The 25,848-nt window shown below is 33.8% G+C and overlaps 1 protein-coding gene and 1 long non-coding RNA gene across 2 annotated transcripts in view; both read right to left on the bottom strand.

The window, feature by feature from the left end:
* LOC140144283 (uncharacterized) overlaps positions 1-25,848 on the bottom strand; it is a 241,163-nt gene that overhangs the window by 36,293 nt on the left and 179,022 nt on the right. The gene's annotated exons all lie outside the window — the stretch shown is intronic.
* The window catches only part of LOC140144287 (uncharacterized), a 74,873-nt gene that overhangs the window by 36,293 nt on the left and 12,732 nt on the right, over positions 1-25,848 (bottom strand). Inside the window, exons 3-5 of the mRNA XM_072166106.1 lie at positions 25,569-25,817; positions 11,724-11,843; positions 7,965-8,195 (exon numbers count right to left, since the gene is read on the bottom strand). Of these exons, the coding sequence (XP_072022207.1) occupies positions 7,965-8,195; positions 11,724-11,843; positions 25,569-25,817 (600 nt within the window). The remainder of the gene's footprint in view (positions 1-7,964; positions 8,196-11,723; positions 11,844-25,568; positions 25,818-25,848) is intronic.

Genomic DNA, 25,848 nt, shown 5'->3' with positions numbered 1-25,848 from the left:
ATGATACACAGGATCAGGCCTGAAGTAGACAAAGTTCTTAGGATCAACCAGAATGGTTTCAGGGTTGGCCGAACAACAGTAAACCACATACTGGCCCTAAGGAGGATCATAGAAGGAGTGAAGGCTAAAAACATGCCTGCAATAATAACCTTCATAGACTTCAGGAAAGCCTTTGATACCATTCATAGAGGAAAGATGCTGCAAATTCTCAAGGCCTATGGAATCCCTAATCAACTTGTGGAAGGCATAGCAAGAATGTATGAAAATACCAAGGCAAAAGTAGTTTCACTAGATGGAGAAACTGAACCGTTTGATATACTTGCTGGTGTACTGCAAGGAGACACTCTTGCCCCATGCCTCTTTGTGGCTGTATTGGACTATGCATTGAGAGAAGCAGTTGATGGCAAAGAAGAGTACCTAGGATTCCGGCTGGAGAAGAGAAGAAGCAGACGGATCGGACATGAAGTGCTATTTTTTAGACTTTGCAGACGACATAGCCCTATTGTCTGAGGAAATCCACCAAGCTACTGCAAAGGATTGAATCATCTGTTGGAAAAGTAAGCCTCAAAATGAATACTTCAAAAACTAAGTTCATGTCTTTCAACCACAATCAACAGATATCTATCCAGACAAACAATGGCACCAACCAACGTGACAAAATAAAACCTGTTCTATAATAATGTGAAAAATAAAACATGTTCTGTAATAACGTGACAAAATAAAACCTGTTCTGTGATAACGTGACAAAATGAAACCTGTTCTGTGATAACGTGACAAAATAAAACCTGTTCTGTAAAATCGTGACAAAATAAAACCTGTTCTGTAATAACGTGACAAAATAAAACCTGTTATGTTATAACGTGACAAAATAAAACCTGTTCTGTAATATCGTGACAAAATAAAACATGTTCTGTAATGACTTGACAAAATAAAACCTGTTCTGTAATAACGTGACAAAATAAAACCTGAACTGTAATAACGTGACAAAATAAAACCTGTTCTAAAATAACGTGACAAAAAATAAAACCTGTTATGTTATAACGTGACAAAATAAAACCTGTTCTGTAATAACGTAAAAAATAAACATATATAATGTGAAAAAATAAAACCTGTTCTGTAATAACGTGAAAAATGAAACCTGTTCTGTAATAACGTGACAAAATAAAACCTATTCTATTATAACGTGACAAAATAAAACCTGTTCTGTAATAACGTGAAAAATAAAACCTGTTCTATAATAACGTGACAAAATAAAACCTGTTCTGTAATAACGTGACAAAATGAAACCTGTTCTGTAATAACGCGACAAAATAAAACATGTTCTGTAATAACGCGACAAATAAAACCTGTTCTGTAATAACGTGACAAAATAAAGCCTGTTCTGCTATAACGTGACAAAATAAAACCTGTTCTGCTATAACGTAACAAGATAAAACATGTTCTGTTATAACGTGACAAAATAAAACCTGTTCTGTAATAACGTGAAAAATAAAACCTGTTCTGTAATAACGTGAAAAATGAAACCAGTTCTGTAATAACGTGACAAAATAAAACCTGTTCTATTATAACGTGACAAAATAAAACCTTTTCTGTAATAACGTGAAAAATAAAACCTGTTCTGTAATAACGTGACAAAATAAAACCTGTTCTGTAATAACGTGACAAAATGAAACCTGTTCTGTAATAACGTGACAAAATGAAACCTGTTCTGTAATAACGTGACAAAATAAAACCTGTTCTGTAATAACGAAGAGCTAGTGTCAAACTTGATAGAATACAGCATCGACATCCTGGGGATCCAGGAGCATCGCATAGTACATAAAGAACCCGTCAAATTTGAAGACATCATGGGACAGACACTTATCACAACATCAGCTACCAGAAATAGAGCAGTTGCAGCTACAGGAGGAGTAGGAATAGTGCTAAGCGCAAATGCAAAGGCTTCACTGGCTGGTGTGGTACCACATACAGAAAGAATATTGGTTGCCAACTTTCAAGGAAACCCTGCAACTACTGTTATTGTTACCTACTGTCCCACCAATGTGGAAGATGAAGACAAAGTAGAAGATCACTATGATAACTTGAGGAGAACTATAGATTCCATCCCTGCGCACAATGACTTGATGGTTATTGGAGACTTCAATGGCAGAATTGGACCAGAGGATGCAAAGTTCACCTACCATGACATAACTAATAGGAATGGGAAGTTCTTGGTTGATCTGGCAATTGAAAAGAACCTGATTTGTGCTAACACTTATTTTAGGAAGAGAAAGGGAAAGCTGTGGACTTTCTGCAGCCCAGCAGGAAACAAGTACCAACTGGATTATATCCTTCTTCGTAAAAAGTGTAGAAACAGCCTACTAAATGCAGAAGCATACAATACCTTCTCAAGTGTAGGATCAGATCATAGAATTGTGACATCAAGGATCAGACTCAGCCTAAGAAAGAACAAGACCCTGCCTAGAGGGAAGAACCATGACTGGAAAACACTCTGCTTAGACTCGAAGCTTCAGGAGTTATATACTGTTGGAGTACGCAACAGATTTCAACCCTTGGAGGAAATGGAGGAAACAGCCACTGAGAGGTATGAAAGATTCATAAAAGCCAACAGGGAAGCAGCAGAAAGGTTATTCCAGTCAAAAAGAAGAATAGGAACGTACGGCTTTCAAGCGATATCAGAGTGGTGAGAGCAAGAGATGACATCAGAGAAACCTATGATGCGTACCAGTTGGATGCAACTGAGAGAAACAGGCACAGATATAAGGAAGCCAAGGCGAAATTAGAGGAAGCATATGATACTGTTACGGAAGAAGATCTAAGTAAAAGGCTAAGAGCGGTTGAGGAAGCGCACGACACCTGCAAGCATGGACAAAGCTGGAAGCTAATTAATGAAATAACTGGAAGGAAAGCATCAGTGAAAGGTCAGCTGAAGGGAGACACACAGAATGAAAGGATTAACAACTGGTTCACCCACTTCAAAGATCTCCTAGGTAGCCCTCCAGAAATAGATGGAGAAGATGAGGATATTGTACCGGTGGCCAATGATCTAATCATCAATGTGGCACCATTTAGTCAGGAGGAATATGCAAAGGCAAAGACTGCACTGGTAGAAAGGAAGAGTTGCGGAGAGGATGGTATACCACCAGAGGTACTGAAAAGATGTGATCTGGATGGCATAGTTCTGGAGTTTTGCAATAATGCACTGATTAAAGGAAGCAAGCCTGACCAGTGGTCTATTCTCAACATAGTACCAATTTCGAAGTCAGGAGATCTGAGTCAAGCATGGGACTATCGAGGGATTAGCTTAAGCTCAGTTGTTGCCAAGATATTCAACAAAATGATACACAGGATCAGGCCTGAAGTAGACAAAGTTCTTAGGATCAACCAGAATGGTTTCAGGGTTGGCCGAACAACAGTAAACCACATACTGGCCCTAAGGAGGATCATAGAAGGAGTGAAGGCTAAAAACATGCCTGCAATAATAACCTTCATAGACTTCAGGAAAGCCTTTGATACCATTCATAGAGGAAAGATGCTGCAAATTCTCAAGGCCTATGGAATCCCTAATCAACTTGTGGAAGGCATAGCAAGAATGTATGAAAATACCAAGGCAAAAGTAGTTTCACTAGATGGAGAAACTGAACCGTTTGATATACTTGCTGGTGTACTGCAAGGAGACACTCTTGCCCCATGCCTCTTTGTGGCTGTATTGGACTATGCATTGAGAGAAGCAGTTGATGGCAAAGAAGAGTACCTAGGATTCCGGCTGGAGAAGAGAAGAAGCAGACGGATCGGACATGAAGTGCTATTTTTTAGACTTTGCAGACGACATAGCCCTATTGTCTGAGGAAATCCACCAAGCTACTGCAAAGGATTGAATCATCTGTTGGAAAAGTAAGCCTCAAAATGAATACTTCAAAAACTAAGTTCATGTCTTTCAACCACAATCAACAGATATCTATCCAGACAAACAATGGCACCAACCAACGTGACAAAATAAAACCTGTTCTATAATAATGTGAAAAATAAAACATGTTCTGTAATAACGTGACAAAATAAAACCTGTTCTGTGATAACGTGACAAAATGAAACCTGTTCTGTGATAACGTGACAAAATAAAACCTGTTCTGTAAAATCGTGACAAAATAAAACCTGTTCTGTAATAACGTGACAAAATAAAACCTGTTATGTTATAACGTGACAAAATAAAACCTGTTCTGTAATATCGTGACAAAATAAAACATGTTCTGTAATGACTTGACAAAATAAAACCTGTTCTGTAATAACGTGACAAAATAAAACCTGAACTGTAATAACGTGACAAAATAAAACCTGTTCTAAAATAACGTGACAAAATAAAACCTGTTATGTTATAACGTGACAAAATAAAACCTGTTCTGTAATAACGTAAAAAATAAACATATATAATGTGAAAAAATAAAACCTGTTCTGTAATAACGTGAAAAATGAAACCTGTTCTGTAATAACGTGACAAAATAAAACCTATTCTATTATAACGTGACAAAATAAAACCTGTTCTGTAATAACGTGAAAAATAAAACCTGTTCTATAATAACGTGACAAAATAAAACCTGTTCTGTAATAACGTGACAAAATGAAACCTGTTCTGTAATAACTTGACAAAATAAAACATGTTCTGTAATAACGCGACAAATAAAACCTGTTCTGTAATAACGTGACAAAATAAAGCCTGTTCTGCTATAACGTGACAAAATAAAACCTGTTCTGCTATAACGTAACAAGATAAAACATGTTCTGTTATAACGTGACAAAATAAAACCTGTTCTGTAATAACGTGAAAAATAAAACCTGTTCTGTAATAACGTGAAAAATGAAACCTGTTCTGTAATAACGTGACAAAATAAAACCTGTTCTATTATAACGTGACAAAATAAAACCTTTTCTGTAATAACGTGAAAAATAAAACCTGTTCTGTAATAACGTGACAAAATAAAACCTGTTCTGTAATAACGTGACAAAATGAAACCTGTTCTGTAATAACGTGACAAAATAAAACTTGTTCTGTAATAGCGTGACAAAATAAAACCTGTTATGTTATAACGTGACAAAATAAAACCTGTTCTGTAATAACGTGACAAATAAAACCTGTTCAGTAATAACGTGACAAATAAAACCTGTTCTGTAATAACGTGACAAAACAAAACATGTTCTGTAATAACGTGACAAAATAAAACCTGTTCTGCAATAACGTTACAAAATAAAACCTATTCTGTTATAACGTGACAAAATAAAACCTGTTCTGTAATAACGTGACAAAATAAAACCTGTTCTATTATAACGTGACAAAATAAAACCTGTTATGTAATAACGTGACAAAATAAAACCTGTTCTGCAATAACGTGACAAAATAAAACCTATTCTGTTATAACGTGACAAAATAAAACCTGTTCTGTAATAACGTGACAAAATAAAACCTGTTCTATTATAACGTGACAAAATAAAACCTTTTCTGTAATAACGTGACAAAATAAAACCTGTTCTGTAATAACGTGAAAAATAAACATATATAATGTGACAAAATAAAACCTGCTCTGTAATAACGTGAAAAATGAAACCTGTTCTGTAATAACGTGACAAAATAAAACCTGTTCTATTATAACGTGACAAAATAAAACCTTTTCTGTAATAACGTGACAAAATAAAACCTGTTCTGTAATAACGTGACAAAATGAAACCTGTTCTGTAATAACTTGACAAAATAAAACATGTTCTGTAATAACGCGACAAAATAAAACCTGTTCTGTAATAACGTGACAAAATAAAGCCTGTTCTGCTATAACGTGACAAGATAAAACCTGTTCTGTAATAACGTGACAAGATAAAACCTATTCTGTTATAACGTGACAAAATAAAACCTGTTCTGTAATAACGTGACAAAATAAAACATGTTCTGTAATAACGTAACGTTATCAAATGCTCAATCAGGATTTCGTCCGAATCATTCCACAACAACAACCCTTCTAGATGTTCAAGATTACATTTTAAAGAATATGGATACAGGTTATGCTACAGGCGTTTTATTTATAGACTTAAAGAAAGCATTTGATACTGTAAATCATGATATTTTGATTAGTAAACTTAAACAATATGGGGTATATGGGGATGAATTATTATGGTTTAAATCATACTTAAACAACAGAGAACAAACTGTTAATTCAACTTTTTCTGACTTTAGGCCAATTGATATTGGTATTCCTCAGGGCTCAATTTTAGGTCCTTTACTGTTTATCATTTTTGTTAATTGTTTACCTAATGCTGTGTCTGAATGTAAAACTGTAACGTATGCAGATGATACCTCTTTAATGTGTAAAGCTAAAAATGAATCTGATCTTAAAATTCAAATGGAGTCATGTCTAAGTAAGGTAGCTGAATGGTTCAAACTCACTTTAAATGTTGAAAAGACTAAGTTTATGATCTTTGGTACGAACAAAATGCTTGAAAAGTTCAACAAGATACATTTATTATATAACAACAATGACATTGAAAGAGTAGATGAGTTTAAATATCTAGGTGTAAAATTTGATAGCTAGCTGTCTTGGTCAGCTCATGTTGATAATGTTAGTAAAACAATTTCCAAAAGAACTGGAATAATAAAACGTATCAAGTATTTCCTTCCATACAAAACCACTGTAATGTTATCCAATGCTCTTGTTATTCCCCACTTTGATTATGGAAGCACGGTCTGGTCAAATTTTGGTGTAGAGTACCATAATAGGCTTCAGGTACTTCATAATAACTTAGCTAGAATAATTCTCTCAGCAGATATAAGGACACCAACTAATGATTTAATGAATACATTGCAGTGGGTTAAACTTGATCAAAGATGGCATAATACTCTATTAATGACTGTTTTCAAATGTTTAAAGAATGAATATCCATCATACTTATCTTCTCAATTTGATTTTGTTCATGATAACCATAATCATATAACTAGAAATCATACTTCTAATACATTGATTGTACCAAAATTTAAATCAAATTCTGGTCAACGTACTTTTCACGTCGGGGCAGCCTATGCATGGAATTCTTTGCCACCGACAGTAAGAGCTCATATGGAAAATATGACTTTAGGCCAATTTCAGTCAAAAATTAAAGAAATTTAGGCCTGTCTTTATCTACATTTTGTTCATTTGCTTGCTTGATTTTTGTATAAATGTAATCATTGTATTTCTGTATTTTGAATCATGGTTTTTATAATTATCTTGTAGTTAGTGATACCATTATACTTATTTGTAATACTAGTATGTTGTAAATACATTGTTAATACTGTATGCTATTTTTGAAAATATTGTGTATCGTAATATATTTTGTTGCTATAACATGTATACAATGAGGGCCTGCTTGAAAAGCAGTGTTTGTCACTGAAGCAGTATTACCCTCAATAAAGAAAGAATAAAGAAAGAAAGAAAGAAAGAAAACCTGTTCTGTAATAACGCGACGAAATGAAACCTGTCCTGTTCCATGTTTTACGTTTTAGCTGTATGCAATATTGAAAATCAGCTGCCTTTTTAGGCTGACATTTGCGACTAATTTAGACTAATTTTTTTGTACATCAGAGCGTTTTCAAAATATATTTTCAGATTTTCAAGCGACTTTTATTCCAACCGATTGACCCTTAGTGTTTATGCATTAGCCCAATCCACTGAGTTCACTGAACCCAACTCATGTGGGGTAGCTCTATCTGGGTCAGGTAACATACACCACAGGATGTGTGCATAAACAACCAAGACTGCAGTTTTAATGAGGTAACATCATATCCAGTATTAGAGTGCATAATTCATTGTATATTTTAAATATAGTAGACCATTTCTCTCATGGATAGCTGAGTTGTTGGATCAGAACAGGATTGGTGGATTTTCCATGGCCAGAGGGATTAGGAGATGATAAATTAAAATGGTCTACTACAGTAGACTAGTACTTACCTGGAGTACCTGGAGCATCTATAATGCAAACTTTGGCTGTCGACCGAGTGCCTAGTTTGTACATGGGCGGGTCTACAGGTGGATCGATAGATAATACACAACATTCCACATCTTCAGTAAGGGCGTCGACCACAGCTGTTAATGAAATCTCCCCAGTGGGAAGGTCAACTGGATTTGGATCTAGTGTGTAGTCTGTCGTAATGGTCGCAGATATGTCTGTACAGGTAACACCTATCCAGAAGGGAGACAAAAATATTTCAAATTGTTTACCGTTACAATATTTCCCTCTCATTTATGATTTGACAATGAGGACCTACTGCCGACTACAATAAAACTACTACTACTACTACTACTACTACTACTACTACTACTACTACTACTACTACTACTACTACTACTACTACTACTACTACTACTACTACTACTACTACTACTACTACTACTACTACTACTACTACTACTACTTACTATATTTATATATTCAAATGCTGCTCATGGGGTATGTCTACCGGCAGTCAATTTGTTTCAAAATTCCTTTGTTACAAGGTAATAGGTGTATTGCCTATCAATAGATACAGCATATATTTGATTGCATTGTGGAGTCTGTACAAATTGGCTTTTGAAGAATGTAATCCGTGCTATTTCCAGGGTCTATGGTGCAAGATAGGGTAGAACCGTAAACGCACGTAAAACTAAAACTTAATATCGATGTTAATTTGTCCGTGTGCTGTAGTCCAGTTGCAAAGTATAATATGGTTTCCAAAGGTCGTTCATACTATGCTGAAGATATTGAAAAACCGGAAAAAACTTTGATGGCAAAAATTAACCTTGCTTTTAAAAGAATTATGGCCACAAAAGGTCATTATGCAGATCAAATTTATAAATGTATTATTTTGAATTGTTTTTATTTGAGACCATCTTGTTAATATCGGAGCCTTTTTTAGGGTTTGACCCCCTAGTGTGGAGCCCAAAATGTGATCTTGGAGCTTTTGATTACTCGAGAACCATAAATCTCAGATAGGTCAAGCCATACTTTTTCTGAATCGTTATGATCAGATCAACACATTGGTATGGTTTATTGCAAAGGCGGATGTGGAAAATCTGTTGAAAACTACCTACCCAGGCACATCTTTTTACAAAAACGTCGGTTTTAAGAGTCAAAACATCGAGTGTTCCTTATTCAAATTTTATGTCATTAAATGAAATCGCACACTTATATTGGTCATATAGTAGCTACAAATAGAATGAGCAATGGCCAATTCTCTTGAAAAGGGGAAGGAAAAAGCAATTTTTGAATTTCTCTTATGATATTACTTAAACATTCAGCTTTATTTTACTTTTTATTTGATAAAAATCGCACATTGCATTCACAAGTTGCGGGTGAAAACTTTCAACAGATGACGCAACAAACTGTCAGAACGAGCCTTTATCCTATATAATACAATGCATTATATTTATTATGTATTCTATTGTTTTCAAATAGTGTTCTTTAAGTAATCAACTAATAGAAATTAATTACAGGCCAAAATATATCAATGGAACAGAACAAATTATTGCATATATAACGTTCAAGTGATATATCAGTAAAAATAATAATTTCTAATCATAATATTATGCTAATTAGCTAATTAATATTCATATTTCAACATTATAACTTTAAAGAAGATTTTCTCCCATTTCATATTTCACCGAAAATCCACTTTCAAAAAAATGTGGAACCCCCTATGGGCCTGTAACTTTGCACAAATCATCTTGAAACCAAGGGCTATCTACTTTGAATACACTGTTAAAATGTATATTCTTTTAAGGTTGGTCAATTTCCCAAAATTCATGTGGGATTCCAAGTGGGACATTTCACATTTATACACACTACACCCCCTCTGTTGTTTGGGTGTGTTTCCAACAGTATTACATAGATCTTTGCAAAAGCTCATTTGACACCTCAACCAGCATTCTGTGATGTTCTGTTGCAGAGCTATATTTTTCGCGTAATTTGCGCTAATTAAATACGCAAATTAGCTAATTAATTTGCATAAAAATTGAAATTGTAATTTTGTTGAGTAGTTTGTGATACACTTATTATATACTTAATCCTTTAATTCCACATTGCAAATTTTGTGCAAAAAAGTTACTGATGAAACGATTCTGTCAATCAAACTCCAGCACAGCCCGTTATTGGCCAGGATTTTAGTGTGAGGGATAGGCCGAAAAGACAAATTTTTATCCCAATTTGTAAATTTCTTATCTCATTTTTAGTCATTTTAAGGCCCGGTTTTAAGGACTCTTTGCTGTTCCCATGTATTCCTTAAAATTATCTGTGGGGATGATCCCCCACCGACTTCTTCTTGGTGCCCCACTCCCACCCAACCAATCACAGGCCTCAAAAATATTGACCGGGCCGGTCGGGTTTTTCTGGCTGCATTACAATAGGGCAGTCTCTTTTAGGCCGAGTGCGTCTTGGGTCGACCTTGCAACTGATGATCAGTATAATTGCATGAGGCTGACATCTTTATAGTATGTTTTATAGAGATAATTGTGTTGCGCATGGCAGGTGACAAGCTATTGCCTGTCAATCAAATTTGTTACCAAGCATCGGTAAACAAATTTAACAATAGGAGCTGACTGAAGGTGACAAAATAAGCTAAAATGGTCATTTTACACTTTTTTAATTTTTTTTATTTCACATGATTGGTATGCATGTTTTCTTACGTGTAAGATGATAATATATTTTTTGAGCTGACAAAGCCATAACAGATTTTGTTTAACCTTAAGTAATCAACTAATAGAAATTAATTACCAAAATATATCAATGGAACAGAACAAATTGTTGCATATAAAGTTCAAGTGATATGTCAGTAAAAATAATAAGTCCTAATCATAATATTATGCTAATGAGCTAATTAATATTTATATTTCAACATTATAACTATAAAGTAGATTTTCTCATATTTAATATTTCACCGAAAATTAAAAAAAATGTGGAAACAAAAGTACACCCCCAATGGGTCTGAAAAACTCTGAAACTTTGCACAAATCATCTTGAAGCCACGGACTACGTACGTGAGAATCTACTTTGAATACACTGAAATGTATAGTTCTTTTAATGTTGGTCAATTTCCCAAAATTCATGTGGGATTCTCAGTGGGACATTATACATTTTTACACACTACACCCCCTTTGTAGTTTGGGTGTGTTTCTAATACATAGATCTTTGCAAAAGCTTTCTTTTGAAACCTCAACCAGCATTCTGCGATGTTCTGTTGCATAGCTACAATTTTTAAAGTTCGCGTAATTTACGCTAATTAAATATGCAAATTAGCTAATTAATTTGCATACAATTTGAAATAGTAATTTTGTTGAGTAGTTTGTGATACACTTTATGTACTTAATCCTTATCCTTCCACATTGCAAAATCCTTCCAAATTGCAAAAAAGTTACTGATTTCGCCTGTTTTGTCATAGGGTTGTAAATTCAATGAACTATGACTTTGCTAAAGAGCGCTTATTGATATGATACAGACTTGCCCCCCGGAAAAATACCAACATTTTCATTGTGTTTTGTTGCGACGTGCAGTCGGGGAATGTTCCATATTCTAGCGACTGAACTTTGGACACACTGACTCTATTCCAGGATCCGCAATAAACTTCCACTGCGCACGGAAAAGGTAACCTGGATACTGATTTCACGTGTGGAGTTGTTATTATTTTCTTTATTTAATTGTCTGCAATCTGACCTTAACGTATTAGTGAATAACCTTACCTATACTAACAGGACCGACTGTCAACGCTGCAGGGTCATTGGTAATTTCAAGTCCTATGGTTGTTGCAGCAGCCCCCTCTGTTGCTACGTAGGCGGGTTCAGGAAATGAAACACAAGGCACTATAAACAAACAAAAACAACAAACTATTAATGTTATATATATAATTTTAAATGGAATAGAGTATATGTATTAATTTGCAATTAAATATTTTTCATTGAGTTTGAAATGCAATTGAGAAAAGAGAGACAGGTCGTTAGCTTTCTTCAACTTCACCCTACAAAGAAAACGCTGGGGGTTCAACATTGGGCTTTTTTTGGCAATAATTACATAATAATAAAAATAACAATGATTTAGAGGTTAATAACTGTGCATCGGTTATTTGGAGGGCATTGTGAAAAATCTAAACATTTTACCTTTGGAACAGAGGAATATTTGGATATTCCGAGGTCCAAAGCAAAAAGTTTAGATTTTTCACAATCCCTCATTTCAAATATTTAGTTTTGGTTTCTCTTTTGTTCAGAAACCAAAAATCAAGGGATTAAAAAGTAGAGCTGATCTGGTCTGCATTCATAACACTATTATGCTGGTAAGACACAGTATAGGGTATATAACCAGAAGTATACAATAGCTTATTGTGCTAACATAATTATTATCAAGATTCATTGATATCGGAAATCTATCCCGCGGACGACAGTTGATGCTCTCTGTCGAAGGTAGGTGGCATATTACACTCACGAGTTCTAGGCCTAGAAATCATATACATGCGCGTATATTGAAGGATGGGCGGGGTGGGGGATTTGTTTGTTTGTATGAATTTGAAACATAAACGATGCATGGAGATGATTTGATTATGAATAAGTTTATTATCCCCGGTAAGCACAACCCATACCTCTTTAAGAGGGGGCTCCCATCCCTATATAACCACCTCTTCCTTAAATTACCCCTTCACCCCCCTCCCCCTCCCCTACATTCGATATCTTCATCTCGAGCTCTCCTCCCCTTCTCTTTCACTTCCAATGCTCTCTCTCATCTGTTTCTCTCTCTCCCGGCCCATATCCCCCTTGCCCTCCAACCACCCCCCACCCACCACACACACACACCCCCACACACCCCACAAACTCTTTTCCCTCTATCTTCTACTTTTTTTTTTTTTTTTTGCTTCAGTAAAAGTCATTAGGTTATTAGAGGTCATATAATGGCCTTCCATCGATTCTGGTACATGGGATTAAGGACATGAATCGATTTTGTTTATAGCACCTATACAATTACAATAGTGGCCCCTTTGTAATGTCGAATGCAAATATTTCGATGGTCTATATTTTTCACAGGTGAATTAGCCAAGGCTTATTCGGTTTTGTAAACCACGTCTTTCAATGTAGATTACCATACTCGATTTCTCTCCTCGTGAATATTGCACTGCGAAATTTAAACATTTCTTTTGTATACTTAGAGTAGGTAACTTCAAATCAAATAATTTTAAGATTCACACCACTTATAAGAAACTGAAACCAAAACCGAAACTGACTGACACAAATGTTCGGTTTTAAACAAAAGGTAGAAACAATGAGTTCGATATCTTATGATTCAAGTGGTTAGGCAGGACAATAGGAAACCACGTGACCAAAACCAAAACCAAAACTAAAACTAAATATTTGAAATGAGGCAATGCCATATTACCGATGCAAAGCGTCGCGTCGCATAACCGTCACTTTAATCTCTTCACTTTACAAAATAGCACACAATTTTCCTCAAAATAAATAATGTTTACGTTTTGCCTTTCCAAAAATCGATCAGGCTTAAACAGGACGACCAATAACAGAAGTGCGAATCACAATCTGTGCAAAAAATGGCAGTGAGCAATCAAAATACGGCGCGCGCGAAAGTTACTAATATTTACGCTTGAATGTTGAATATTAGTAACCGCGTTCAGCGTTTGCGTTTTGGCAAATAAATAAAAATGATTGGATCGCATGTTTAGATTTAGGTTTTATTGACAAATACATCGCAGCCAAAGGCTGAATTGAGTACCGTATAACAAAAATACAAAAATAAATATAAATATACATAAATACAAGATTATACAAAAACAGGCCAAGATGAGACATGATGAAGCATGTATGAGACAAGATGAGGCATATTATATATCTCATATAAGACGGGCGACATCATTATTTTAAGTAAAACTATTTTCCTCTTAGTACAATGAACAACAAAAGAAATATATTTACATTTTCTAATAAAACAAAGTCAAACATAAGAATGACTTTTTTTAGATGCTTATTTTCAATTCTCATAATTTTCCTCATAATACAATGAAAAACAAAAGAAAAATATTTACATATCCGAATAAAACAAAGTCAAACATAAGAATGACTTTTTTCTAGATACTTATTTTCAATTCTCCTAATTTTCCTCATAATACAATAAAAAAACAAAAGAAATGGATTTACAGATCCTAATAAAACAAAGTCAAACATAAGAATGACTTTTTTCTAGATACTTATTTTCAATTCTCATAATTTTCCTCATAATACAATAAAAAACAAAAGGAATGGATTTACAGATCCTAATAAAACAAAGTCAAACATAAGAATGACTTTTTTCTAGATGCTTATTTTCAATTCTCATAATTATCCTCATAATACAATGAAAAACAAAAGAAATATATTTTTCATATCCTAATAAAACAAAGTCAAACATAAGAATGACTTTTTTAAATGCTTATTTTCAATTCTAATAATTTTCCTCATAATACAATTAAAAACAAAAGAAATATATTTTTATTCTTTTTTAATTATTCGTATGTTTGACTTTGTTTTATTAGGGTTTGTAATGCTATTGCTTTTGTTTTTCATTGTATTATGAGGAAAAGATATTAGAAATGAATACCTCATACTAAATTCCCCCTAAATCGTGACATAGCTGCAGGAACCACTTATTCCCATTTTACATATCAACATTATTTCCCCAATGTGTTAGCAATACATATCCAAAATTGTAACGAAATCCGTTGATAGTAAGCTTTCCAAAATGAAGTGAATTTTAAAACATCAGTGATGTACCACCTTTTTGCTTCGATCTTTAGAACATGTAAGCTACATTGATATCGATGCCACCAATAAAACGAGAAGATTGGCCCTTCATTTTACATTCCACATGCGCCTATTTATTTTGTGTGGGACAGGAGAGCACATCAGACCTATCGAATTGCATTCTGAATACGAAGAATGTCTTTCTGATATCAAATAATTTTCATTTTATGAAATTCACGATATAATACAAATTTTATGACAAATTATCAAAATTTCATATTTTTCACATTTTGAGATATAACAGTCCTCGAAGTAAATTTTATAAATTTAATGATATAGTCTTAAAGTGTATGTAGCTGGGAGGAAAAGCCGACGATCAATTGAAAATTTTGACCTTTCATATTGAAGATATGGATTTTTTTTCCCAAAAAGACCTAATTTTTTTGGTATTTTGGGAAAAAAATCCATATCTTCAATACGAAAGGTCAACATTTTCAATTGATCGTCGGCTTTTCATCCCACCTACATACACTTTAGGTAGATATCGTCAGATTTATAAAGTTTACTTCGAGTACTGTTAAATATAAAAAATATCAATTTTTAATGATTTGCCATAAAATGTGTATTACATTGCGAACTTACCCCTTTTATTAGATTATTTGATATCAGAAGGCTATTCTTCGTATTCAGAATGCAATTCGATATGTCTGATGTGCTCTAACGTCAGACAATAAATACTGTCCAAACGTTCATACCCCACTTTTTTTCACCGAATACTTTTAGAAATATGGTCGTTAAGAATTTGCAACAACAACCTGTTCAAACTTTGAAATTGGGTAAAGTTGTTTTTTGACCATCTTGTACTTCCTTGGCCATCAACTGTGTCAAAAGGTATATTGACCCGCTTTTAGTGTTACCCCATCTGATATTTTTCTGCACATTTAATAATAATATTTATTTGAATTATTTGCAAAATACAAAAATAACAAAATAACAGTACATGTACATTTACACACTTTACATTTCTTACACATGGTAAAAGCAAATAATTCAGGATGAGAGAATGGGCTGAAAGTCCAAACACAGAGGTGCCCACTCATCCTGCACATGAATGAATACATAGTTAATTAGTAAATAAATTTAAAAAAGCGATAAGCTACATTTAGTAAAATAAAATCAATAAGAAATCATGAAACAATGCATGAAATTCAAGCATTTGAAAATATATAAGCCAAATCATGTAATACCACAAAATCATTTAAGCATATTCAAGTAAAACGATTTACATTCAGACTTAAATACAAAAAGGTTATTAACATGGTGCAGTTCAGAGGGAATTCCATTCCAAAGACGTGGAAGGGAGACAAACATAGAATTAAAGAAAGAAGAAGATTTGGCAGTTTGGTGCAATAGCCTAGAATTATCCAAAATACTTCTTTGAGATTAATCTTTGACACTTGAAAACATCCTCAAATTTCATTACTTTCAGGTCTACACGCATCTCAGAATAAGAAGGACGATCTTCAAAATCAACTTCAGGAAAATCTGTGTAGAACACAGTACGTGTGATTTTCCTCCGCATTTATTCCAACCTATCAATGTGATTCCTTTGAAATGGAGACCAGACACAAGCACAATAAACAATATGAGGCGAAATGAGAGATTTGTAAGATTAAGTAAAGCAACATAAGTCATATTTCTGATACATCTAACTATGAAACCAGAGAGCTTAGAAATTTTATTTGCAACATTACCAATATGAGAATCAAAGAAAAGGTCCTTACTGAATGTAATTCCATGCAGCTTGAATTCCTCAACTTCTTTAAGTTAATCACTGCCCATAACTACAGAAATTAGGAGCCTTAGATCTAGTCATATGCATGGTGGAACACTTTAAAGGTTCAAAGGAAGTATGTTACAAACTGACCACTGGAAAATATTTTCAATGTCCTGCTGAAGAATCTCATGGTCTAAATCACCATGGATAGGACGGACGATTGAATTATCATCAGCGAAGTGTAAACGAGAAGAAGAAACCACATCATTTAAGTCATTAACAAACAACAGAAATAAAATTGGATCGAGAACGGAGCCTTGAGGAACACCAGAAGTTACATTACGCCATTCAGAAACCACACCTTTGAAAATAATCCTTTGCAAAAAGTTTTGAATCCACAGAAGAAGTTGAACTCTAATTCCCATAGAATGAAGTTTACCGAGCATAAGATTGTGATCGACTTTATCAAACGCAGAACTAAAATCCAAGAAAATACCATCAACAAGCCAGCACTTACGATCATCCAATGATTTACTAAGCAGATAGAAACATTTTGGCAGCATTTGCTCACAATTCCTACCACTGCGAAATCCAAATTGATTATCAGACAAAATACCATTTTCATTGACATAGTTCAGAACCCATATATATATATATATGGACAACATTGGCCTCTTTCCAAGCACTGGGAACTTGACCATGCTGAAGAAAAACATTAAAAAGATCACGTAAAACAGGAGCTAACTCATTACAACAAATCTTCAACTAGAAACCACAGATGTGTTTGAGCAAACACGAATATCTCTGCCCGTGACCACACCTAACCCCCTTCCGCTATTCACAAACGAAAACTTGGTGAGCACCATGTGAAAGCCCTTGTTTTAAGCTATCATCTGATATACATGTAATGCTCATAACACCAGACTGGCTCACACTCTCTCTAATACCCTACCAAGCCTTTTTATGCTAATTAACTAATTTGCATATAACTCAAAACAGAAGCGTCCAATGAAACAATAAAGCGCCTATAGGTTGTTGCTAATGAAATTTGCCACATTTTGGTACCAATGACGACACACTTCGGACAATATTTGAGCATTTTTATGCTAATTAGCTAATTTGCATATAACTCAAAACAGAAGCGTCCAATGAAAAAATAAATCGCCTATAGGTTATTGCTCATGAAATTTGCCACATTTTGGTACCAATGACGATACACTTCAGACAATATTTGAGCATTTTTATGCTAATTAGCTATTTTGCATATAACTCAAAACAGAAGCGTCCAATGAAAAAATAAATCGCCTATGGGTAATTGTTCATGAAATTTGCCACATTTTGGTACCAATGACGATACACTTTGGACAACATTTGAGCCTTTTTATGCTAATAAGCTAATTTGCATATAACTCAAAACAGAAGCGTCCAATGAAAAAATAAAACGCCTATTTGTTGTTGCTTATGAAATTTGCCACATTTTGGTACCAATGACGATGCACTTTGGACAAAATTTAAGCATTTTTATGCTAATTAGCTGAATTTTACACATATTGCATATTGCTCCCTGTAGCCCATGACCTTTGACCTCTGGAGTCGAGACTCTCACAGGAATATCTAAGGGCCATGGGTCATCATTATACTAAGTATGAACCCTGAGGGCGCTATAGTTCTTGAGCTAGAGCTCTTTGAAATTTTACACATATTGCTTGAAAAATAATAATTGATTGAATACATCAGCAATATCCTTTGGATCAGTAATAACATCATTGTTAACAGTAAAACAAATATTTTCAGAACACATGTTGGAAGAAGCAACATAAGACCAAAATTCCTTAGGATTTACTCTTAACATTATCCGAAATATCATAAGTGCAATTTTTTTGACTTTTTCTAATTGCAGCTTTCAATTTATTACTACAGTCTTTAAATTGCTACAATGCTACAGGTGACTTACTCACTTTAGAATAGATCTTTTATATAACATATTTTTCATTGTACATAATTTCCTAATATCCTTATTTATCCAAGGTAATGAATTATTTCTTTTAACTACTTTCTTGGGTACCGAGTTATCTGTACAAGACATAATAATAGACTCGGCCTTACTCCTAATACCATTTACATTATCATCTAAACATGAATACCAGGGACTATTTACAAGCAAAATCAGCCTTATTAAGACAATAAACAGGCTTGTTAATTTCATTGCCCCCATCAGACAAGCGGTCAAGCTAAGGCTTGAGACACAGACAGGAGATGTTTTACAGGAACTATATTGGGATGACGTGCATCTGAATTACAAGGGCTTAGGTAGACTTGTAATCAACCTACGTAAGGCTATTACAACTGTTTTTCCTTGTTGGAGCCCTCACTTTCCAAAGACTTAGACTCTGTTATCAATGAAATTGATGTGATAGATGCAAAAAGTGTAAATGATATTAATGATACATGTAATGATGAAGAAATTATGAATGATAATGTAAATAGTGTAAATAATGATGTTTTAGTTGGTACACGTACTTTTGTTATGAAAATTGTTAATGAAAATTATTCTCAAGATGTTCAAGTCAATGGTGCAAACAATGTTAATGACTTTGATGATGAAGATAGTGAAAATGAAACTAAAATTGTAAGAAGTAATGCTCATTTCGGAAATGATAATGTAGAGAATAATCATGATGGTGCTATAAATTTAACTTCATTAAATGACGATAAAAGTAGTCATGTTAATGTTATTAACAATCAAATACCAGATGATACATGTACAAATTTGGTAAATCATGAGATTAATAATCCTTATAGTGTTTTGCATTCAAATGGTACAATTATTGCTCAACTAAATATCTGCAGTTTAGTTGACAATTTTGATGAGCTTAACAACATTAAACGATAATCCCATTGATGTATTGGGACTTACTGAAACATTTCTGTCTGATGTTATAAGTGATAACAATGTAAATATTGATAATTACTTCCTGTACAGAAAGGATAGACAATTCTTAAATGTCAATAGACGTGGAGGTGTTGCCTTTTATGTAAATCAAGCATATAACCATAAAATTAGAGATGACCTAAATACAGATAAACTTGAGCTCTTAACAATAGAAATAATGCCATTGAAGAGGAAGCCAATCATTGTTGTAATATGGTATAGAGTACCTGGCTCCTCTATTGATTTATTTGTTAATTTTCAAAATCTTTTACAGGTCATTGAATCTGAAGGAAAGGATTATATTCTTATGGGTGATCTTAATTGTGATCTCTTGACAACCACACCCCACTGTTATACAATTAAACTTAAAGACATTTGTGATAATTTCAACCTTAAACAAGTTATATCTGAACCAACAAGAATAACTAAAAATAGTACAACTTTAATTGATGTAATATATTGTTCTGATATTAATAAGATAAGCAAATCAGGTGTTATTCATACTGGAATTAGTGACCACTCACTCACTTATGCATCAATTTGGGGTAAGACTAAATCTAGTAATACTGATAGCAAAGATGATAACCCTGCACAGAAGCAAAATCACAAGTTTAAAAAGTCTCGTAATTATAAAAAATTCAATGAACAGATATTTTTGAATGATTTAGCAAATACTGATTGGAAGGATGTTTTAAATAGCAGTGATGTTGACAAAGGTGCTGAGTTATTTGAGAAAATACTTCTTCGTATAATTGACAGGCATGCACCTTATAAGAAGCGTAGAACAAGAAAGAAAACTGCCCCTTGGTTAAATGATGATGTTTTAAATGCAATGCGCAAACGAGATAAACTTAAAGTTATTGCAATCAAATCAGGAAATAACCACACTTGTTGGGAAACCTACCCCAATTTCTAGGAATGAAACTAACAAAATGATCAAAGATAACAAGAGAAAATTCCTAAATAAAATATCAAAAAGACTTGGGAACATTTGAAACATGTCATTCCTTCAAAAAGTAAAGGTACAAAAATTTCTTTTATTAAGACTGAAAAAGGTTCGCTTACAGAGCCAAAAGAAAAGGCTAATGAACTAAATAATTTCTTTTCTAAAATTGGTCCTCAACTTGCAGATAATATTAGTGATAATGATTTTTGTAACTATAACCATGAAAACAGCCAAAATTTTGAAGGACCTACTTTTGATTTTATTCCTGTTACTTATGACTATTTTTTAATCAACTTTGTAAATTATCTGATAACAAAGCAACTGGTTTAGACAATATTCCTTCAAAGCTGCTCAAATTGGCAGCACCTATCATTACACCAATTATAACTCATTTAATCAATCACTCCTTCACAACAAGTAAATTTCCAACATGCTGGAAAAGAGCTAAAGTCATTCCTGTTTTTAAGGCTGGTGACCCTAGTGATTTCAAAAGTAGCTGAAAGGGCAGTATTTGACCAACTGTTCAGACCATCTCATTCAACCTGTTCTGCTCTTGTTAAGATAACTGAAGACTGGTATGGTGAAATTGACAAAGGTAACATGGTAGGACTTTGTATGTTAGTGTTAGATTTAAAAAAAAGCATTTGATACAGTAAATCATGAAATGTTTCTTAAAAAACTGAAAATATATGGCTTAAGTAATTATTGTATTAAATGGTTTGAAAGCTATCTTACTGGTCGCACCCAATGTACTTCTGTAGATGGTGTACGCTCTGATGAATGTGAAATAGTATGCGGCATGCCACAAGGATCAATTGATGGCCCTCTTGCCTTTCTAATTTATATCAATGATCTCCCTAATTATGTAACACATTGTAAAGTAAGTATGTATGCTGATGATACTGTAATATGTTATTCTTCTAATGAAATTAATGATATTTTTAGCATATTTTTATCTTAACACCATCAACAAATGGCTTCAAAGTAATAAACTTAGTCTAAACACTGACAAAACAGAATTCATGTTAATAGGCTCAAGACAAAGGTTACATTCAGTAAAAAAAGATATTAATAATGCAGATGTCCATGTTCAGATAAATGGTGTGAATATTAAGAGGGTGCAAGAGAGCAAACACCTTGGTGTTATTATTGATGAAACTTTGTCTTGGAACCAACAAATTGATACTGTGCGTAAAAAAGCTCTCAAAGGAATGTTCATGCTAAAAAAATGTAGATCTAATTTCCTCATTGAAGATATTTTGAAGATGGTTTATAATATTGTTCTGCCTCATCTAGAATATTGTAACATTGTTTGGGGAAATTGTAGTATTTCTGTAGCAAAACGTCTACAAATTATCCAAAACAGGGCTGCGCGTATAATTTGTAATGCTAAATGGGACACATCTAGTAATATCGTTCTTGATCAACTTGGTTGGAAACCAGTTTCTAATAGGCAGCAGTACAATTGTTCTGTTTTAACATATAAGATTTTGAATAACTTGTCACCTCCGTACTTAACTCACATATTTTCAATTCCAGAGAATCATTACAACTTTCGCCAGAGTAAATTTAATGTTAAGATCCCTCAACCGAGGACAGATTATAAGAAACGTAGTTTATCATATAGAGGTGGAACAATTTAGATGAAACTATTAAAAAATCCATGACCTTACATATTTTCAAAAATAATGCTAAAAGTGTATATTTTTAACTGTTGTTTAAATCTATCAATTTTATGATGATGTAAATTTTGTTTGTACTTTGTTTAATATTTTGTATGTTATGTTATATCCACGGCCCCAAGGAAGAACAACTTTGTTGATTTGGGCCTCCGTGGTGAAATAAAGCTTCCTATCCTATCCTATCCTATCCTATCAGCTATCCCCAAGTCTCCTGCTCCTGCTACAGCTAGGATCCCAGCATCTACTTCATGTAAATCAACACCTGTCACCACCCACAACAGATTTTCTATGCTAACAGATGAACATGCATATGAAGTAACCCCTGGTAGTGATACACCAGTATATGTTCCTCCAGTGAAACCAAAGGTGAAATCTTCCCAACCAGCGCGTACTTCTACACTTCAACCTCATACTGATAAATCAACACCAAGGCCACAAGTTGTCATTCATGGTGATTCCATTTCAAAGCGGCTTAATGGGAGGCGTTTGCTGAGAAAAGGGAATGTGAACAATTTGAGCAAAGGAGGTAGGCGAATTGAGCAAATAAGTGAAGATGTTACTTCCAACAAATCGGCTGTGTCAAAGGCAGACTCTCTTATCGCCCATGTGGGGACTAACAATCTTCAACAGGATACAGTGGATAATATTATAACCAAATTACAAAAACTTCAGGACATCATAAAATCTCATGTCAACAAAAACTGTGAAGATTCCATCTCTTCTATCCTGCGTAGGAAGGATAGACACGACTCTAAAGTTGCGGTGAACAAGATAATTTCGGAATTGTGTGATAAGAACAAATGGACTTTCATATACAATAGAGCAGTTAAGACAACTATGCTATCAGACAATGTTCACCCCAATGATCGCGGCATGAGTTTCCTAGCAAGGAATTTTCAGGATTTTTTACGTTGTGTTTACCCATTTCTCTTTCCAAGGACAATTGATCCAGATTGGCTTACTTGCCTAATGACTTAGTGGACAATGACTCAAGTAATTTACATGTTAAAGGAACTTTCAAAGATGACAATGTAAAGTTGGATAGAAACTGTAGTATAGGTACATTTGATGCAGGCGAAGATAGTTGTAGTTTTGTAACAAATTGCTCTGTTATTGCTGCGCAAAATGATGTTGCCACGGATTTTAAAAATATGCATATTATTAATTTCTCTGATGATTGTAATACTACTAGTTCTGTTTCAAGTGTAAATAATGTTTCATGTACTTCTATATATATAGATCTCATGTCAATTTCAATGATACCTCACAAGAGTGTACTAATTTTAATATTGATTTATATGATTGTTCTGTTGATAATCATCAAGTTAGTAACAATATTAATAGTAATTTGTCTGTTTTGTATTTTAATGCTCGCAGTATAAAGAATAAGATTGTGGATTTTCATGCTCGTGTGGCTTTTGATAAACCATATATAATTGCTCTTACTGAATCTTGGCTTGATAATTCCTTTAATGATGGAGACGTTTTTCCTTCTGATTACAATATTTTTCGTAGGCGTGGTGGTGGAGTTGCGCTGGGTATCAAGAGCAATCATAATGCTACTTTAAGGCCTGATTTTTTGTCCAAAGATCTGGAAATTGTTTGGGCAGAATTTAATACTGCTCAAGGGAAATGTTTGTTTGGCGTCTATTATAGGCCTCCATCTGAAAACAAGTGTTGTTTGGAGATTTTGGATGATAATCTTAGCAAAATTCAAGCTTCAAATAGGTCCTATAAATATTGGTGCTTTTAATATTCATGGATTAATGAGCATGCAACAAAGGGCACTCTGCCAAATAGTCTTCTTGGTGTAATGCACTCAAGTGGTTTCACACAAGTTTTAAAAGAGCCTACTTATAAGACTCTTAATGGTATTGTTCACTTTCTTGATTTAGTATTTGTATCTGATCCATCATTTGTATTATCTTGTAGCTCCACTTATAATTTGCATGGTTGTGACCACTCAGCAGTGAATTGTATGTTGACTATGTCTCCTGATGTACACCCATTACATTTTTTGCGTTTTTTTTTTTGCATACTGTGAAGAAATAAAAATCACATTGGACAAAGTGGTATGCAAAATAAAGGGGCAAATCTTCTCGTTCTATTGGTGGCATCGGTATCAATGTAGCTTACATGATTTGAAAGGTAGAAACCAAAAGGTGGTACGTCACTGGTGTTTTAAATTCACTTCATTTTGAAAAGCTAACTATCAACGAATTTCGTTTAAAATGTGTTGCTAACGCATTAGAAAAATAAGAAAAATATGTAAAATGGGAATAAGTGGTTCCTGATTTCTTTTACGACTTCGTGAACTTGGCGCTCCACACCTATCAGAAAACGAACTGGTTAGAATGCTTCTATTGTCAATGCTGAGCTATATTTTGTATTTTTAACTACCGACATTATTACACTCACACTTAATTAAGTTATAGGTAACAGGTTACCACAACCACACTACAGCAAAAACAAAAATCGTATTTCTTGTCACCTATACCACAATATTAGGTAGTTTTTCGTAAACTTCAGTTTTGTGATTTTGGTAACTATTTTATATTAGTTTGTCCAATCCATTTCAACTAGGCAATCTAAATTGTACTCACCATTTACATCCCAAGGTATGTTAATATATGCACCTAACACCTTTTCAATATATATCCGGTTAAAGACAAAATATCAAAATTGATACCTCATTATGATATCACATGTATTCAAAATGGATGCCTAAATGATGACCTTTTTAAATCTCTTTTCCTAACAACACATTATAGAAGATACATATTATTAAATTGGCTATGCATCCACATGTGGAAGAGCTTATTTAATTTATTCAGTGTCATTTAGCATACATCGCTGAGTACATTTCTATAGATATTATAACAAAGGATTTAATGTATTTTATTTATGTACTCTACACACATCTGAGTTTACAGTAAACATAAAAAATATATAGGGTCAAAATGATTTACTAAAATGGTTTAAAAGCACTTTGTATGTAGAGATATTTTATAAGATCATGATATGAGGTGATGCACATATTTATGAACTTCATAAATTTGCAACAAAAAGAGAAGAGGGGCCCTGATAAAAATCATGGTATTACACCCCATTAAACGCCCAAATTTAAGCCAAACGACTAGGGCTAATTGTGGGGCCGTCCTTTGTACTCACTTTAGCAAGAAAAACAAAGACGAACCCTACCATATTGTTTTTTGCTTTTTTGTTTTTCTCTTTTAAAAATATACTAGGATATATTGCTTTCAAACTTTAAAAAAGAATGTGATTTCCTTATTATATTGAGCCAATATTTTGAATATTGCTTCTTTGTAGTATGATTTGTAGCCGAATATCGACATGTTGCCAACAATAAAACATACAAATATTAAATAAATAAATAAATAAATAAATGAATATGATTAACAGAAATGACATTGGAATAGAATAGAATTATATGGGAACAATAATAATCACTAACCGTCATTATCGGTAATCGTAATGGTGAGACTGCATGTACCAGTACAAGCTTCACCTGCACCCGTGGCGATCAAGATGGTTTCATCATTCACTGTAAACGCTTCCGTGTCTTCAATCTCGTTATCATCAATGATTGGAATATATATTCTCGTAGTTAACGTACCTCCATCAAAAGCTTCGACAGGTATCACAACTTCATAATCGTGGTAATCTACTCCCGGTAATGCTGTACCATCTGCTGTTTTTACACCTAGGAAAAAAATGTTCTCAAAACTTTAATT

The sequence above is a fragment of the Amphiura filiformis genome, unplaced genomic scaffold (assembly GCF_039555335.1).
Source record: "Amphiura filiformis unplaced genomic scaffold, Afil_fr2py scaffold_47, whole genome shotgun sequence".
In the NCBI taxonomy this organism is placed as follows: Eukaryota; Metazoa; Echinodermata; class Ophiuroidea; order Amphilepidida; family Amphiuridae; genus Amphiura; species Amphiura filiformis.
The sequence above is the reverse complement of the archived record's forward strand: the minus strand, read 5'-3'. Positions and strand labels throughout refer to the sequence as shown.